Here is an 18210-nt window from a genome sequence, read left to right on the forward strand (position 1 = left end):
TCATACACAGGGCAACTCAAAGTGCTTTACAGAGTAATAAAATATAAAAACATAATAAAAGATACAGATTTACAATAAAAGAGAAAGAGATAAGATAAAAAGTTGAAATCAATTACTAAAAAAAAGTGCAGAGGTGCAAAGATAAAAAGATCATTTAAAATGATTTAAAATCAAGTTTAATAATAAGTTGGTAGTCAGCAGCTGGAGTAGGCAGTGTGAAAAATGAATGTTTTTAGCTTTGCCTTAAAAGTCTGGGCTTGATGAACCTTATCTGGGAGTTTATGCTGCATAATAACAAAATGCTGCTTCACCATGTTTAGTTCTGATTCTTGGGACGCTCAGTAGGCCGGCCCCTGATGTTCTGAGGGTCCTTGAGGGTTCATAAGTCACAAGCATGTCAGAGATATATTTTGGCGCTGAGCCACAGGTTGATTTGTAGATAAGCAGTAAGATTTTAAAGTCAATTCTCTGAGTGACAGGGAGCCAGTGTAAGGATTTTAGGACTGGAGTAATGTGGTCATGTAGTCCTAGTTTTTGTCAGGACTCTCGCAGCATTGTGAATAAGCTGAAGTTGCTGAACAGCTTGTTATGGAAGGCCTACATACAGACCATTGCAGTAATCTAACCTACTAGAAATAAAGGCGTGGGTGAGGCTTTCAAGGTCTTGCTGTGACATTATTCCTCTGACTCTGGCAATGTTTTTTAAATGATAGTAGGCAGATGAAGTTACTGATTTGATGTGACTGTGGAAATTTAAATCAGAGTCCAGGATAACCCCGGGGTTTTTTGCTTGACTCTGAGTTATGAGAGAGAGGGATTCAAGGTGAGAGCAGACACTCTGCCTTTCTTTACATGGCCCAAAGACAATGATATTGGTCTTATCTCTATTGAGCTGGAGAAAATTTTGATGCATCCAATCACTGATTTGCTCAATACAGTGACACAGATGTTCTGCAGGTTCATAATCACCTGGTGAAAGTGATATGTATATTTGTGTGTCATCTGCATAATTGTGATAGGCTTCTTTGTTATTTTGCATAACCTGGCCTGACCCCACATGTCATAGTCATCTTCTCTGACTTACAGTTTCCTATTGAGACAAAGTACTTCCTGTCATGAAGATATGACTTGAACCATTAAAGGACAGTGCCAGAGAGTCCGACCCAGTTTTCTAGTCTTTCTAATAAAATGTGTGGTCCACTGTGTCAAAGGCAGCACTTAGATCCAGTAGCACTAAAATAGAGACTTTGCTGGAATTGATGTTAAGGCGGATGTCATCAGATTACCTTTATGAGTGCAGTCTCAGTGCTGTGATGGAACCGAAAGACAAGCAGTCATCAGTTAAAGACACACCTTCTAGCAGGAAGCCCGGTTGTAATGGAGACACAAATTCCTACTGTGCTTGGCTGATGGGCAAAACCAAACCAAACCAAACCAAACCAAGCCAGGACATGAGTGTTGAAAGAAAGATGTTGCACAGCATCTTAATTCTCACCCTTTTTTTGTTATCAGTAAAATTAAGTGACAAAATCTAAATTATGTATATGGGGGGCATTACTACAGTGAAATGGCTACCATGGGGACTAACATTACAGAAATATTCAAATACATCATTCAAAAAATTACAATACCTCTTTTTCCATTGCCAGTCTTTAGCGTAATCTATGAGCGTTATTTCGCCTTCTTCACGAAAAGAAAGCTTGGTTGGTAGCAATTGATGTCTTAGATCATCTAGTTTCATTTGAGACCTGTATCCCCACTCGAGCTCAAACACTGTGCCGGGGAGTGGTTTTTATGCTAGCAGAAATGTGGCCATTGCCCCCCAGCTCCTCCCATTGTTGTGTTCTTTCTTAAGTTAAGTGTGCATATGCAGCTCTGTACTCTGCTGCTCATCTGACCCTGATCTGACCCCTGATGTCAGATGGTGCGGGCCTCTCCACTGTACCATCTGATGACAGCTTTAAACATGTATTGATGATTACAATGATTTAATGATTTATCATGTAAAAACATTGTATTGACTATGATATTAGCCACTTAGTATATTGCTGATGTAGTTTAAAGGTTGAGGCCTTTGCACCCCCCCCCTTATTTACAGGCAGGCTAGGCTTGAGAGTCGTCTTTACCACCTCTTGACAGCGGACATCCTATCATAAACTACATTTAATAATAGTAATATTTCTATCATTAAACTACGGAAACTTAGGAAGGCTAAATTCCAGAGCGGGATCCTGGTTAACTGGTTAGCTGGTTAAGAAAGCATACTGACTGGAAACATCACAATCTGGCATGATTTGTGCACAGCCCAGGACAGGAAGGCTCTATAGTGGATAATTAAAACTGCCTAGAACATCACTGAACCTTGGTGAAGTGAGGTGTCTGCACAGAGCCCACAGGATACTGAAAGACAGCAGCCACCCCAGCCACAGTCTGTTCACCCTGCTGACATCTGGAAAAAGATATAGAAATATCCACTGCAGAACCACCAGACGACAGAGCAGCTTCTTTCCCCAGGCTATTAGACTCCTCAACTCCTCCTTCAATGCCAAAAAACTGTAGCAGGATTTAGGATCGATTTAATTTCTTCTTAAACCACATTTAAACGGATCACATATGCTGTGAAGCCCTCTGACTGAAATTGCAGTTTGTCATAACAGGCATTGAAAATAAAACTGAATTTTATTGAATTAAATAAATGCCTCCCTCTGAACTCTTTATTGTTGTTGCCTTCTTTGGTTGCACCCATTTCTGCTACTTGATTCATTAATTTTGGAACTCCTGCAGCCTGCCTGGCTCCCTGAGACTATTAGCCAAATGTAACATGGACTACTTCATATGAACAATTACATCATTCTGTTTAGGTTTAAAAAAATATATGGATACATGACTTGATTTGAAGAAGACAAAAATATACTTATTGTGATTTAAATTTTTTGGGAGGGCTCCGTGCATTTGGTTTCCCAGAATCCCCATTGGATGTTCTTGCCCAGGACGTGGTGATTTCTAGAAGAGATCACTGAGGACTTTCTGTCATTCACTCAATAAAATAATTTCAGAGGAGAGAAGAAATCCTTAAACTCAACAGATAAAATAAAAGCAATGCCAGCTGCAAACTGCTCCAGTCCTGCATGGGTGCATACATTTATACTGGTTACTTGACATTTTCAGCATCATTTGGCAGCACTTACACAGCGTCATATTTCTCAGACTGATCAGAGGGAGGACCTCAGTTCATCTGAACCGTGTTCATGACAGCAGTTATTCATCGCCAAGTGTGCCAAGTGTAGCACTGGACTTCTGAGGAGAGTGGCAGATACAGTTGACATGCTGAGTAATATGTCGTCCTGCTTAACCCTCTGTCTGCTGATACAAGACTTTCGAAGCAATCTGACAGGCAAGACGTGAGGCTCAGGCAGGAGCTTCAGCATTAAAGGTTGGAAAGTCATCAGTTAATACAGTGCTGTAGGAAGGAAGTTCTTTCTAATGCTGAAATGATGTGACTGCACACTTTACAGCTCAGATTTTCACGTTATTGGTGTTGTTTCAAGAAGTGGGGATATTTAAATTTACACTGACTTTATGAAAGAAACGATTAAGCCTCAGACACTGATGGATTTAGTCATCGTGTGTGTGTGTAGGAAATAAATACACTCTTCAAGCACTTTTCTAAGGTTGTTTTCTTATCTTTTTTGGTTGGTTTTAGTTTTTGAATGTTTTCTTTGCTTGTTTGAGGTCATTTTCTTGTAAGTATTTTTTACTTTTTTTTCTTGCAAATTTTTTAAAATTAATTAGACCATTGCCTTCTCCCAATTAAAAAAAATAAAAATAAAAATAAAAATAAAAATAAAAATAATAAATCAAACCAGGTTTACTCGGTTTTACTCGCACAAGTGTAACACTGTGTCTTTGATTTGTTGTTCATCTGACAGCATCAATGTTGAGGGAGGTGACGCTACCACTACCACTACCCAGCAGATGTTGAAATAGTGATTGAGGGTGTTGAAGTTCTGCGTGAGTTGGGAGACATCGCCTTTGCATGTGCACTCCTAATGGGTGTAATATATTATCCTCAGAAACTGTTCTGTGATATGGGTAAAATTACATTTTTGGCCGAAACAGAATAAAATTAATGGCTGTTTGAAAATAGCAGAGCAGGGGAAAATGACACTTCTAAAAATGATTCCCTTTTTTTTTTTTTTTTTGAAAACTACTACGATCCCCACCAGGGAGACTTTTTGTGACATGACTGCACCAAAAGCAACCGCAACGAAAAAGGATTGTCGGATCATGTTGCTTATACTGACAAATTACAAAAACAAATAGAATGCTGCTGCAACATAAGTTGACATGTTTGTTAAAATGTTATGTTTCAAGTTTTTCCCTCAAATTACCAAAATGTTATGTTTACAGTAGGGAATGTTTTGTTTGATGGTTAGACTATAATGTTGTAAACTACACTATGTGAATAAGTGATAATCCAGTGTTAAATGAAAAATGAAGGGTGTGGAATTGAGAAGTTACACAGCACCAAAATTGTTGACAGCCACATTGATATTTTGCAGGCTTTTAACACCAAAGGAAATCTGATTATCAGAGCATGTTGCTTATACTGACAACTTAAAAACAAATGGCAATCAAATAATCACTTAGTTGACTCATAGTTGCAGCTTTAATAATATGCCTTACACTACCAGAAATGTTGCTGAACTCTGTTGCTGTTTGTTGGACCAAGTGCACCAAATTGTTAACTTCTGTGTTCCTAAATAAAGGAAATAACAAAAATATGTTTGGTGTACCAAATTCATTTGTGTGGAACCGGTAGACAAACTAGAATTAGTTTAAATCAAATAATAAAAACTAAATTAGATGAAAACCTAATGTTTTCAATACTTGAACTTTAATTAAATTAAATTTATTATTTAACTGAAACAAATAAAGGACAAATATAAAATATACAAATATACAATTTAAATATATTGTGTAAGTCCATAAAACATAATTCATTTATTTTAGATAAGCTTAAACCTATCTTGTTGGTCAAAAGGTATTTATTTTTAGTTGGTTCAATTCAAAGTCATTGTGTTACTGTAATATAAGTTTATTATATTAGATGAACTTAACATATTTACTTTTAACCAACCTAATACAATTATGTGGAACCATTTGACAAAATACATTTTATCAAAGTCAATGTTTCATTTTTTTGAGTGTACAGTCTCAGAACTGTTAAGAATAAATGTGTAGTGTGAATATCCAACACAAGGTGGCACCATGATGGAATTTCATGATGTTTGAATCGTCCATGGTTGAAAATATTGAGAGGCCTCAGAGTTCTTCCCTCTTGGCATGTAATATGTGAGGAGGGTGCCTGGAGGGTAAGAGATGATAAGGACTTTGTAGATGTTCCTGACTCCCGTGTTAACAGTCTGGACAAAGGCTTAGATAGCACTGTGATTGTTAGTATTGTACATATGTTTGTGTGATGTGTGATACATTGTATTAGACTGAGCCATGTTATGTTATTATGTTGTTATTTTAAGTTTTTGGTATAGCTCTATCCATAGACTCGTTCTGTACCAACAGCCTGCTGGACAGATTCGTATAAACATATATTCAAGGACAACTGGGGCTCACTGAGTTATTGTTTAATTTGTCTGTGAAGACTGACCTGGAAAACAAGTCTTCCTCATTAGCTTCCAGATTATAGCTACACCCCAATACAACATGCCTCTACTTGCATTGGATTGTGGTTTTTTGAGGCTTTGTTGGTGGGGAAACTGATTTTTCAAGTTGTTGTCTGAACCAAGCCCCCAGAACAGCATCAGGTCAAAAGTAGAATGACACCATCGGGGTCCATCAGGTGATGCCATGGGGCCCAAAAATACTTTCTCCCATAAACTTACATCTGTAAATCATGGATGTCTTAAAGGAAGTGGATACAGCGTTAAACCCTGGGCCCATGCATTCCTTTGAGAGGTGTTCTGAAGCGCATGAAGCCAAAATGGTTTTTCTGCAGCTTATAAAATGACCCAGATGATCCGAGGATGATCAGCACTAATTACACACTGTTTGGCCCATAAAGCAAACACACATATGGCGGCCGAGTGCGGCTGAGCGGCTAACTTAACGCTGGCCAAAGGGTTGACTACAAGTTTGGTGCTTTTGGTGTCACAACCCCTGTGAGAGGTCTCTTTTCACTCAGGATTTAATCCATTCTGTCCAATAGCATTTCCAAAGTCTGGATGATCCACAAGATTAAATTATTTTATCCCAATTCAAGTTTATGGAGCACTTAACCAGAAGTTACCCGTTCAGCTGCACTTGGCCACCGCAAGTCTCTGGTGTGTGCCAAGTCTTGAATGCTGTATCTAGGTTTCTTAATACATCCATGGTCTGAACTTGTTCATTTATTCATCCATTTTCCTGCCCTGGTTCTTGTGGGTTAAAAGGGATGGCATTTTTCTCAGTATGCACTGGGAAGAAATGAAAAATGATTGGGAAGAAAAAACAACACAATGGCCCAGAAATGTAAGTGCGTCTATTATGTGTTTTCTTTGAATGCCTGTATGAATTACAGATGATGATATGACTGACCAACATAAAAAACTAGCTCACTGCTACCATCATGCTGTCATGATGAAAAGAAGTGGAGGACTCAGGGTCTCCTGCTGGGACTCATGTTTCAAGCAGCCACAGAGCAGAGCCCAGCGCTGCTCTCTGAGCTTCATCTCCACACCACCATCAGTCACTCAGGGCACAGCTGTGGAGGACACTTTGGGGAACAGCCATTTTATTAATCAAATTTGAACTTTGTGTTAGTTTCTCTTTATTCCAGTGCCACCACGGTGAACACTCATGTTAAAAATAAAAAGTGACATGTTTTGTTTCTTTTTTCATTAAAATGTATAATCAGAATGAAGACAGTTAATCATAGAAACTAATCATAGAAACTGACAGAATGACCTCACAGCATTTTGGATCAAACTCTTCTCCCTTCAGGCTAACCCAAAGGAACAGAAAGAACAGAAAGTGGCCAGGGTAGACAGGAACAAAAACAGCTTCTTACGTAGAACCACATCTTTTTTTTGTTCTTTTAGATATTTCCCATAGACATTATAGGTTTGGTTTGAAGGGGGATTCTGCTGGATTGTCTCAAGTTTTTTTTTTCTTTTTTTTCCCTGTAGAGGAGCATCACTGCAATGCAGCAACAGTAGATCTACTGAGGAGTGAGAGCCCTGAAGACTCTACCTAGTGCACTGAGAGTAGGAGGATCTATCTGGACACACTTGAGTCGGGGTGTTGTGAAGTGCAAACCATTAGTTCTCTCAACCCTCCCTAATCTAGCTAACGTGATTTACCACCCTGGCAAACAAGCAGTGGTAAACTACACCTGAATACATAGCTGGAGTGTGTCCCGCCCTATAAGTATACTCACAACATAGTTATTTTTCATCATTACAGTACAGTATAGAGCAATAGTTTTCATATACTTTTTATATCTTTTTTCATATTGCACCATCAGAGAATGGGACAGAGAGAAAGATCAACAGAGACTCAATTTCCTAATTAAAACAAGATATGTGCAAACATGACTAAGGACTTTATTAACCAAATCAATTCTTCCCTGTAATATCCACAAATAAAAGTGATTTCTCTTTTTATATATATATTTATAGTAATAAGAATAATAAATCTTCACATTGGATCATTTCATAGTGTGACAAAATGCTCGACTGGGCTGTCCAGCCATGACCGTAATCTTCATTGTCTTTTAAATTGGTCAGTCCCCATGCATCCATAGGAAATAGATTTTTTTTTCTTCCAAAAAAAACCCAACAAAAAAAGTAACAATTTGAGAGCAGCTGAAAAGTTTGGACTGGTGTCAATTGCTTTCATTCCAAGATTTCTCCCAAGTTTCATTCTGTGTTTCAGAAGGATATTCCATAGGAAAAAAATGACTCCAAATAGTCATCTTCCACTCCAGAAAAAAAACCCAACAAAAAAAGATGTCCGGGTTCTTATGAAAACATTGTAGTAATGGTAATAATAGACCATTCAGTAATCAATAATTAATGATCATTAATAGCTGACAACTAACAATTAATAATCACTGATTAATTATAAAGAATTAACAATAATCATGAATAAATAATGCTCCCTCATAACTCAATTAGTTTGGCAAAACTCCGGCTGGAGTCATTTCCGTGAGTGAATTTTTTTTCTCAAGTGAAACAAAAAAAGAAAAAGAAAAAAAAAGAAAAACAAAGAAGAGATAAAAGAACGCTCTAAAATGAATAAAAGGAGATTAGTAAAAGTGACCCTGCCCTTGGAGGGGGGGGGCATATATACAGAACTGCATGGTGAAAGTCAGTTTACTGCACTTGAGTGTTAAGTCCAGTGTTAGAGTGAGTTCTAGTCCCCCGAGTGGCCCCTGCTGTTATACCAGTGTGTAGGACTTTGCGTAGGGGTTGCTGCTCTGTTTGAGATGTCCTCGTGAGTCCAGCAGGGACTCCTGGGAGGTGCTGAGCTTGGCGGCCTGAGCCAGCTCGGAGCCCTCTCTGTGGGGGAGCGTGGCCGCAGAGCCAGGCTGCCACTGGGCCACTGGGTCCCTGCTGGCCTGAGGGGCCTCTGTGGGTGTTGGGGGAGCCATGCGAGAGGGCCGCTTCAGTGAGCGACTTTTCTGGGGCTCCAGACAGGCCTGACCCATGGCCGCTCTTTCCCCACTAGCTGTCCCCCTAGATGACCCCGAGCAGGACATGCCTCGGTTTAACAGGAAGTCCATGCGCAGGTACGGAGGAAGGTGAACCAACTCGCCACCTGCAGGATGACACGCACACATCACAGTTAGAGCCATGCACACACTCCTGCCCAACATCTACTCAACTCTCAAACCTCTTTTCTTTATTAATGTCAGTCTGAAAGGTGAGAATTCCAACAGCATCAGACAGCTGTTGAAACCATCAGGTAGCTGCAGTGAGCTGACGTTCCACCTGATGTTGACTCTGTGTGTTTGCTTTCAAAGACTTGCTTCGAAAAAGAGAGACTCTTTTTTACTCACCTTCACAGCATTGTCAGCTTATGAAGCTGTCTTCCTGTGTCCTCTCTCAGACACTGACCTTGTCTTCTGCTGACCCCATTACACTCATTATTACAGTTTTATGAAATCAAATGTAAATAATCTAACAAAACATAATCTTTATGTCCAGTATATTAACTGATATGTGTCAGTACACACAAAGGAGTATGTTCCAGTTACACAAATTAAAAGTCTCAACTTGTTAACTGCAGATTTGCTTAATTGTCACTTTTTAGAATACATTAAGCAGTATTTTGATCATCATCATGAACAATATTTCTTCAAATTCTTATTCAAGGTGATATTTCAGTCTGTTCTCATTCTGAACTCGTAAAATAGCACCTGTTTGACAGTCCTTTCGGCCTAAGTTTGTGACACCAAAAGGCACCTTTTGTGTGCACATGAAATGCCGTTGAATGGTGTCAGGTGAAAGTGCAGCTGGACAGGACAGAGTCCACTGTTTGCTGCCTGTCTGAATCTGATTTATTTTTTTTTCACATCTTATAATGTGCCTCTTTCCGCTAATCCTAACCATCTGTCCCATCATGTGCATTTGTTAATGTTCTGGCATTAGTTGCCATGTGCTGTTCTTGTATAAACATAACCACGTGCTGCATCATCCCACCATGTGCTGTAGCAGCACCCTGAAAGGTCAACAGCAGGCGCAGAGGGATATCTAGAGTGTAATATGTAGACGCAAACATCCACTGCAAAGCTGCGATGTGTGAGGACTTGGGATGAGAATTGATGCTAATTTTGACGATACTTTGTTGAAACTGTCGATGTCAAGAAAATTCTGAAAGGGTCAAAAAGATAGCAATGATTTAAATGAGTAATATTCTGGTAACATTGTGGCCTTTCCTGACAGTACAGTCTGTGACCGCTGGATCTCGTTAGCACTCTATTTAGGTGTAAAACATCAATCATATACGTTGGTACAATAAATAAAATAAACTCTCTCATTTAGTTTCAACATAGCAGCCGCACATCATAGTTTCTCATTAAGATCTGCAAGGTTTGAATTGAAATCTCATGAACTTTTTTTGTTTCATTTAAAGGTTTCAAAATTTTTCTCTTATAGACTGTAGGCCTAACTGAAGTGAGACAGTCATCAGCTTGAACACATTTTGCATCTCTTCATTGACTGTCAGCATCAGTCACAGTTAGTGGGTGGATAATAACATTAGACTGGAGGTGGAAGTGAAGGGATTAGTGTTAAGATGTAAATAAAGGTTAGCATGTTGGGCTTCACGCTGAGACAGACGTGTGGCCTCACCCGGTCTGTGGGCCTTGGGCACGGCCATGTTCATGACCCGGCTGACGTCCTGAGGCTTGGGTGGGGACGCAGTGAAGCGGCAGATGCCTGACTCAGACGGTGTGCTGGAGGTCAGGCTGTCTGTGTAGTCGTTGGTGCCTGCTGTCATCTGCTCTGAAGATGTGTCAGAAATAAAGCATTCGGTAATGGTGAATTTGGCATGGCGCAGCTGCTCCTCCATCTTGGCGTGCTCATAGGCTCTCGCGAGCTCCTCGTACGTCGAGGACGCGCTCTCTGTTGACACCATACTGCTCCGTGCTCGGTCTGGATGTGGGCCGGGGTTAGTGGAGGGATAAGTGTAAGAGTTAGTGACAGAATTGTTGGGATGTCACTTTGTTAAAGTAAAGACAGCTGACAGGGATTAGTTTGAGATGAGGAGCGGCGTTTAGTGTATTCAGAGATGTTACTGACCTGTGTCCTGAGATGGGCTGACGCTGTAGCTGTCACTTTCCTTGTCAACAGAGCCTGCCACTCTGGGGGTGGGCAGCCTCCAGTCAGTGCTGAGAGTGTGGGAGGAGACAGGGGGGTGTGGGCGGTTCAGGGTCCACTGGCTGGCGTAGCGGTTGCGAGCAGCTGGGCCTGCTTTGGCTGTGCGGCGGGCAGTAGGATCTGAGAATGAAGAGGAGAGTGCAGGGTGTTGGTCATGGGAAGGACATGACTAAACTAAATTAAATTATCGTGATGACAAATTCTCTGCAGCTTCTATCAGTTGCCACCAAAATTTCTGAAACCTGCGCCTTCCTTACCCAAACACACATGGTGCTTTGGACAGATATTTTCCACAAGTCAAGCCAACTTACACAGACACATCACCATGTGACATACACAGATATATTAGAAACTGATACTAAGCATAAAAAATGAAAAAGATAAATAACTAAATGAAATAAAAAAGCTAAGGTACTCCAGCTTCCTTCATATCATACCTGCCATATTATTAACCATCTTTTCCACAAGTCAAGCCAACTTACACAGACACATCACCATGTGACATACACAGATATATTAGAAACTGATACTAAGCATAAAAAATGAAAAAGATAAATAACTAAATGAAATAAAAAAGCTAAGGTACTCCAGCTTCCTTCATATCATACCTGCCATATTATTAACCATCTTTACCATGAAGACTACAACAATTCAGGCTGGTTACTCATGGAATTATTAATTCTGGAAATATAGAATTTCGGCCTCATTGTTCTCCACAAGCTAAGCATGGCAGATAGCTGGGAGTGATGATAATATCGAATATACAGCTGACGGTAATGTGCCAAAATTGAAGACTGTATTAAAGATGGATGACACATTTCCCCTTACCCCAGCTGTACAGAAGTGAAGCTAAAATATCCCGGATATGGCTGCTGCCATCTTGCTCTGGTGATGTCATTCGGAGCCAGAGTCTGTGCAGTACCAATTTCTGAGGTAATAAGTTTCCTGCCCATACACAAGCTGACCAATCAGGTGGAGTGCCACTGAATGTGAGCACACTGATCACAAAAATTGGAGAAAGAAAGAGCCACACAAAATTCCACTTTTATAACGTTAAATAACAAATTAAAATCAAAATTATAAGAAAAATTTAATTTTGTGGTGACTTGAGTTGAACTAGCTTGCAGGCTTCATTTTCAACTAAAGGCACATCAATGGAGGAAACACACGCACACACACACAGGAACTAAATGACTGCTCGGAAAAGGAACAGTCTTTTCCTTTTCCTGTCTCAGCGGTAAACAAAAGGCACAAAGAAATTCACATATACAACATTTAGTTTGTTATGAAAAAAAAAAAAAAGCGTCCGTACTGGACTTACTGGTTCCTGGTCTGGCGTCGGACACATCTACCAGTGGACCGGTGGCCTGGGACAGGGACTGGTAGTGGACTGTGTGGGTGACTGTGGATGACTTCTGTTTCTGGGTCTCCCCGAAGTCGTTATCAGTCAGTAACACAGTGGACCTGTCATCTGTGGGACAGAAACAACAGGCTCAGCATGACAATGAGTGGCTTTAAAAAGCACAACAACAACAGAAAAAACTGCAGTTTCTTGTGTGGTACCAGACTGTGTACACACTAGCGATGAGCTTACCAACAGTTTCCATGGTGTCTCTCTCCTCAATCAGTAGCTGGGCTCTGGGGATGTCAATGTGCATGCGGAGTGTCTGTTGCTGTTTATTAATTGGCTCTGCTGGACGAGTGTTTTTACTGGGGAGCACAAAACACAAAAAAATATCTGAATTGCCAGAAACTCCTGCTGTAATGAATTCTCATTAGACAACAGAGCAGTGTGCATACTGGGATACTTGTCGTTACAATGGCCATGCAGTGCAGTTGCTTCTTACCTCATGAGCATCTCAGCTAAACTTTTTGCATCTGGAAAACAAACAGGAAAAATCACTTTGCTTGATGAATATGGGAAAATGGAAGCTGAAATCTGTCATGTTAGACTCTCATCTCACCTCGGAGCCTCTTGAGCCTTTGCTCCCTCCTCCTCCTCCTCAGCACCAGCAGCCCGATGAAGATGACAACGATGCCCACCAACACACAGGAAATGGTCACCATCATCTTCAAACCTTCACCGCCCCCAGAGTTGTCCTCACTCACATTGGGTGCCTTCACCAAAGGTGCTATGGTACCTGTGCAGAGGTCACATAGTATGTTATGAAAGAAACTGGTACTCAACTCACATGGGAATTAAAACATCATTAATATCGTTGTAGGCATTGTAGGAATCCTAAAAACAGAAATGTTTGATTTGTGTCTGGCTGAGGGAGGTATATTGTGCTAACTCACTGCCATCATAGCTGAGTGTTGCAAACTTGACTCTCTTCTCAGCGTAGCCGGCGCTGTTGTAGACTTTCATCTGCAGCTCATACCAGGTGGCCTCCTGCAGGTCGTACAGGATGTAGCTCTTGGTGAGGGAGGTGCGCTGTGCCGTGGTCCATGTGGGTGAGTCTACAGGCCGGTACTCGAGGGTGAAGGAGGTGATGGGGCATCCACCATTATTCCAGCCATTTAGGTTGAGCTTGACACGAGTGGCGTTGATGCTTGTAAAGAGCTCCTGGTCTTTAGAGTACTGAGGTTCTGAAGAGGGAGAAGAGGAAAGCTGCAGTGTTTTTGGTAAGAAAGCATGAACCCTTTTAATAATTAGAAGTACTAAGAACTAAATGTAGGGCACCACTAAGGCTTGGTCACTATCATGGTATTATGGTATTATAGTAATATAGTATTGTTTCAGTACTGTCATAGACACAGGCACTCCTCTTTCTATTAAACTCATTGTATGTAGTGCAAAGCATGCACCACCAGAACTCTGTACAGTGGAAGAGGCAGTTGAGCTAAAGACACAGCGACACCCAATGGTGGAGGGAGAAGTTACAGGACTGTATATTGCTGGCGGCCAGCAGGCTAAGCGAGAGCGTGGGGAATAACAGCATATTTTTTACAGCTAACTTAGTGATTTTAACCTGCAGAAATTTAAGGAAGATTTGAAGGTTTGAAAGACTAGATATTGCCAAAGCCTAAAGTTCACTAACAATTATTTGTTAGCTGGTCATTGACTCAGTTTATCATCTGCTCTAAGAAAATATCAGAAAAGTGTTAATTACAGGTGATGTCTTTTGTCTGACCAATAATCCAAAACCCGACTTACTTTTGTAGAGGACAGGAAACCAGCAAACATACATATTTGGAATCAAACATAATTTGTAGTGTGTAAATGTTTCACATTTTTGCCTCAAAATGACTTAAAACATAACATAATCATAAACCACACATGAAAACAGTTGCCCCATAAGTTTATGTTGATTAATTCCATTAATTGACTGTTAACTTTAGCCATAATAAAATTTAAATGTCATGGTATTTTAACAAGTTATTACATTGCACGGTGTACTGCTTCATTTTAAAAGCAATTACATTATTAGCAAAGAAAAAGGCAATATGTGTTAAAGAAATTACTTTGTGTTTTTCTCCCATTTAAAGGGACATTATATGAGATATTTACCCTATGAAACTGGAGTGACAACACTTTTCTAGTGCTGGTTTCAGGTGCCATTCACAAGCATTTGAACCCTGAGCAAATTGGTGCAAGGCAAAGAACAACTTGATAAGAAATGCTCCATGAATTGAAAGTAATAAATAGATTTAGAACATTATTTTTTTAAAAGCTAAAGAAGAAATATCTTCATTAAATAATGACATCATAATTACATATTTCAAATTATGTTACAGAATTATGAATTTTGCAAGCTATGTTTCCAGGTCATGTCTTTGTTCGTTTTTCGTTTTTTTTTTCTGTCTCTTTTCCTTTCTTCTTTTAAACAAATTTTTAGCTAATATCCTTGAGCTTTTTACTACTTTCTTGCTGTTATTTGGGTAATTTATTTTCTGTTGCTCATTGCCTTATTCCTGTGTTTTTGTAAGAAATCAAGCCAATTTGCTCAGGTTTCAAAGAGATTAACAAGTAGAAAACTGGGCTGTATTACAAGCTCACTGAGAAAAAATAAAACTCTATTGTTGACAACAAATAAAACCTCTGAATAGTCTTATCAGTAAATAAATACTCTGTTGTCAATTAGATGTATGGATCGCCAACTTAGTTTTCCGAGAGTTTTTACGCCAACAGAAAATCTAAATGAACAACTATATTATGTGCCTCTTTGTTTATACCTTTCCCATGAGTCTTTGCTTCAATAATTTCACTGATGCGTCCTGGCCCCACTGCATTCTGAGCTGTAAGTGTGAACTTGTACCAGGTGCCACACTTGAGGTTCTCCAGCCGATAGGAGCGCTCACTGGGACTGATGGCAAAGTTGCCCCACTGCTCACTGTTATCCTCTGAGTACTGCAGAATGTAACCTGCAGAAGAAGACGTGTGGGGAAATGAATGTTAATGAACAGCAAGGAAAACTGAAAAAACAAACCAAACAACACAAGCAAAATCAGTGAAAGAGGGCAGGGTTGTTTGTAGGTGACCTCTTATGGAGCTGCCTCCGTTGTCTCCAGGGATCCAGGAGAGGGTTATTGAGGTGGTGGTTGTCTTGGTCACTGTGAGGCGAGGCTGGTCAGGTGGAACTGAAGGAAAGGCCCACAAATCAATGACTATTAGCACTAGTGTCAGAAAGAAATGCGTAGAACCAACAAGTTCACTTGCACTGCACAGAGCATTAGCAAATCAGATCTGTATATGCATAAATATCAATCAACAGGTGTAACGTGCCGAAAACATGCACCATTTGATATCAGCAAGTAAGTGTTGTCCCTGGACCCATGACTAACTTGTTCGTCCAGGATTCACATTACATGAACCAATCAGCAGCTTTTCTCGACTGTGATATCATTCATAGTTTGCCATGCAATTAACCACTCAGAAAGAAAAAAAAGCCTATTTCAAAGCTATTCAAGCAGCAACCGCATGCAGAGATTTACTTGGATTTTAAGCACATTTTTGGGGTGAGGGAATTACTAAATATATATTAAACCTCTGTTAGGGCTATTTAATGGAAAAGAATATATGTGAAAAATAGATGTTACAGGGGGATCTGGTGGCTCATTGGATAGAGTGGCGCTCCATATACAGAGGTTGTATCCTCGCCGCAGCGACCGCAGGTTTGACCCCAGCCTTGGCCCTTTGCTGCATATCTCCCTCTCTCTCTCCCCCTTTTACGCTCACACTGTCCTGTCACAAAAAGGCAATAAAAGCCTGAAAAAAATAATCATTAAAAAAAGAAAGAAGATGTTACAGGACTTTTGGTAACATTAGCTCTATCTGCAAAGCTTAGCTAAATGTTAGCTCTACCTGCTAAGCTAAGCTAAGCTACGTAGGCTAAAAGGCAGCTTCCTCTACAAACTGTTTTAGGGTTGGGGAATTATTATATGTATCTAACCTCTGTAGGTTGTATTTAATGGTAAATAAATATGTGTGAAAAACAGATGTTACAGGACTTATGGTAACTTTAGCTGTACCTGCTAAGCTTAGCTAAGCTAAGCAGGCTAAAAGGCAGCTTGCTGCTTAAATGTTTGTATTGGAGCCAAGCCTGTGTCTGGTGGTATTTTTCTAAAAAACTAACGTTAGCGACCATGCCTGCACCTTGGCCATGTGTGCTTTAATTCTCCTTATTATTACCCTCCTGGGTTATCAAGGCGTCCATATCCTGGGCTGTTGTTAAGTGTTGGTCCAGAACCACCACCAAGTCACATTCATCCTAGGTAATCCCTCTGTTTTTCAATTCACATACATAAAGTTGCATGTGCTGTCAGTCGTGCTAATGAGAGGGGTAATGGTTGTAATGTGAATCCTGGACAAAAAAGTTAGTCCTTGATCCAGGGACAAAATTTACTTGGTGATATCAGATCGTGCCTAAAAACATCAGCTGTGTGCTCTGCAGTCTGCTGAGCACTGGTTGGTAATGGCTGGAACAGAAATGTTATATGTCCTACCTTGAACCTGTAGGTTGAGGACAATTTTGTCTGACCCAAAACTGTTGCTGGTCACACAAGTGTAGTTCCCAGAATCCTCTGCTTTCACCGTGCGAATAACAAGGCTGCCGTTACCGTGGACGCTGCGCCGACTGTCAATCACAACAGGTGCTGGGGTTCCATTGCTGAACCATAGATGAGTTAGAATTAACATGTTGTCAATGCACTGCTGAATGCTGAATGTATACGTATTTATCTTTGACAGCACCTCAATCCCCTCCACTGTACTCACATCTCCTTCAGCCACTTGATGGTTGGAGATGGATCACCCACTGCTTTACACGGCAGCACAATGTCCCTCATCCAGGGGGTCGTTACTGTCCTGTTGAAGGTCAAGATCCGAGCTGGAGCTACAAAAATACATACCTTTCATCAGCCCACAGAGGAGATGCAGTAACTAACCCATATGTTCTTGTTTTCTAAATTATTTGAGAGAGTTTTTTGTATTTGTTTTCCTTTCATTTACTCTCTGACCCTTGAGCTCACTGAGCTAGGGCCACAAGCTCAGGGGCCACATCCTGATGGTATTTGTCTCTTTATCTAAGCAGTGGAGCAGGGAAGGGGGGACATCGATCACATAGACCTCTGACAGGATGTGAATGTCCTGATAGGAGCTGTGGGTCTTGACTCCAGACACCATGGGGTTTATCAACATATGCGATCAGCTTATCAGCTCTCACCAAGCATGTTAAGTGTTGACAGGGCCAAACACAGGGTCGTTTACATTCAGCTGATGCTGTCCTTCCTGTCTTCCTATGAGGAGATACCAGAAATAAGCTAGGTTTTCACACCCCGGCGTGGGTGAAGTGAGTTGGGGTAGGAGCAGGATAATCAGCAACAAGGGATCCTGTTTGCATTTTATCTCACAGTTTAATGTGCTGGAGTGTACAATGTACTTTTATAATATCACTATTACTATTACTATTAAAAGATAATAATTGGCAGTAACATGGTATAATTTACACTGTATGCTGCCAAATGCTGTGATTTCTTTTCTCATCAATTTAACACCTATTCTACAAAATGATGTATCCCATCTTGCACATTACAGTTCATATAGAATCAGTATAGAATCAGGCAATCGAATGTGGGACACAGTACGAGCATTTCAGCTTCATTAAGCTCTGACTATCAAACTAAAGATCAGTTGCACCTACCCTCAGCCATGGGTTTGACAGTGATGATTTCACTGCTGTTCCCCGGGCCAGCAGCGGTGACTGCCACCACCCAGATACTGTACTGACGGTTCCTGCTCAGGTTGGGGATACGGTAGAAGAAGACATCTGGGGCCGCCTCAAACTCACTGCTCACCTGGGCGAGGGAAACACATTCAGGACTGTCACAA

The 18210-nt window shown here is 40.6% G+C and overlaps 1 protein-coding gene across 1 annotated transcript in view; it reads right to left on the reverse strand.

Moving 5' to 3' along the window:
- Positions 1-8329: 8329 nt before the first annotated feature.
- Positions 8330-18210, reverse strand: part of dscama (Down syndrome cell adhesion molecule a) — a 150254-nt gene continuing 140373 nt past the window's right edge. The window contains 13 exon segments of the mRNA XM_042499673.1: positions 8330-8817; positions 10353-10655; positions 10803-11000; positions 12202-12351; positions 12475-12590; positions 12728-12758; positions 12845-13021; positions 13179-13469; positions 15057-15245; positions 15363-15461; positions 16827-16990; positions 17098-17215; positions 18023-18176. Coding sequence (XP_042355607.1) covers positions 8438-8817; positions 10353-10655; positions 10803-11000; positions 12202-12351; positions 12475-12590; positions 12728-12758; positions 12845-13021; positions 13179-13469; positions 15057-15245; positions 15363-15461; positions 16827-16990; positions 17098-17215; positions 18023-18176 — 2370 coding nt within the window. The 3' untranslated portion in view covers positions 8330-8437.

Source organism: Plectropomus leopardus, chromosome 13 (genome assembly GCF_008729295.1).
Source record: "Plectropomus leopardus isolate mb chromosome 13, YSFRI_Pleo_2.0, whole genome shotgun sequence".
Taxonomy (NCBI): domain Eukaryota; kingdom Metazoa; phylum Chordata; class Actinopteri; order Perciformes; family Serranidae; genus Plectropomus; species Plectropomus leopardus.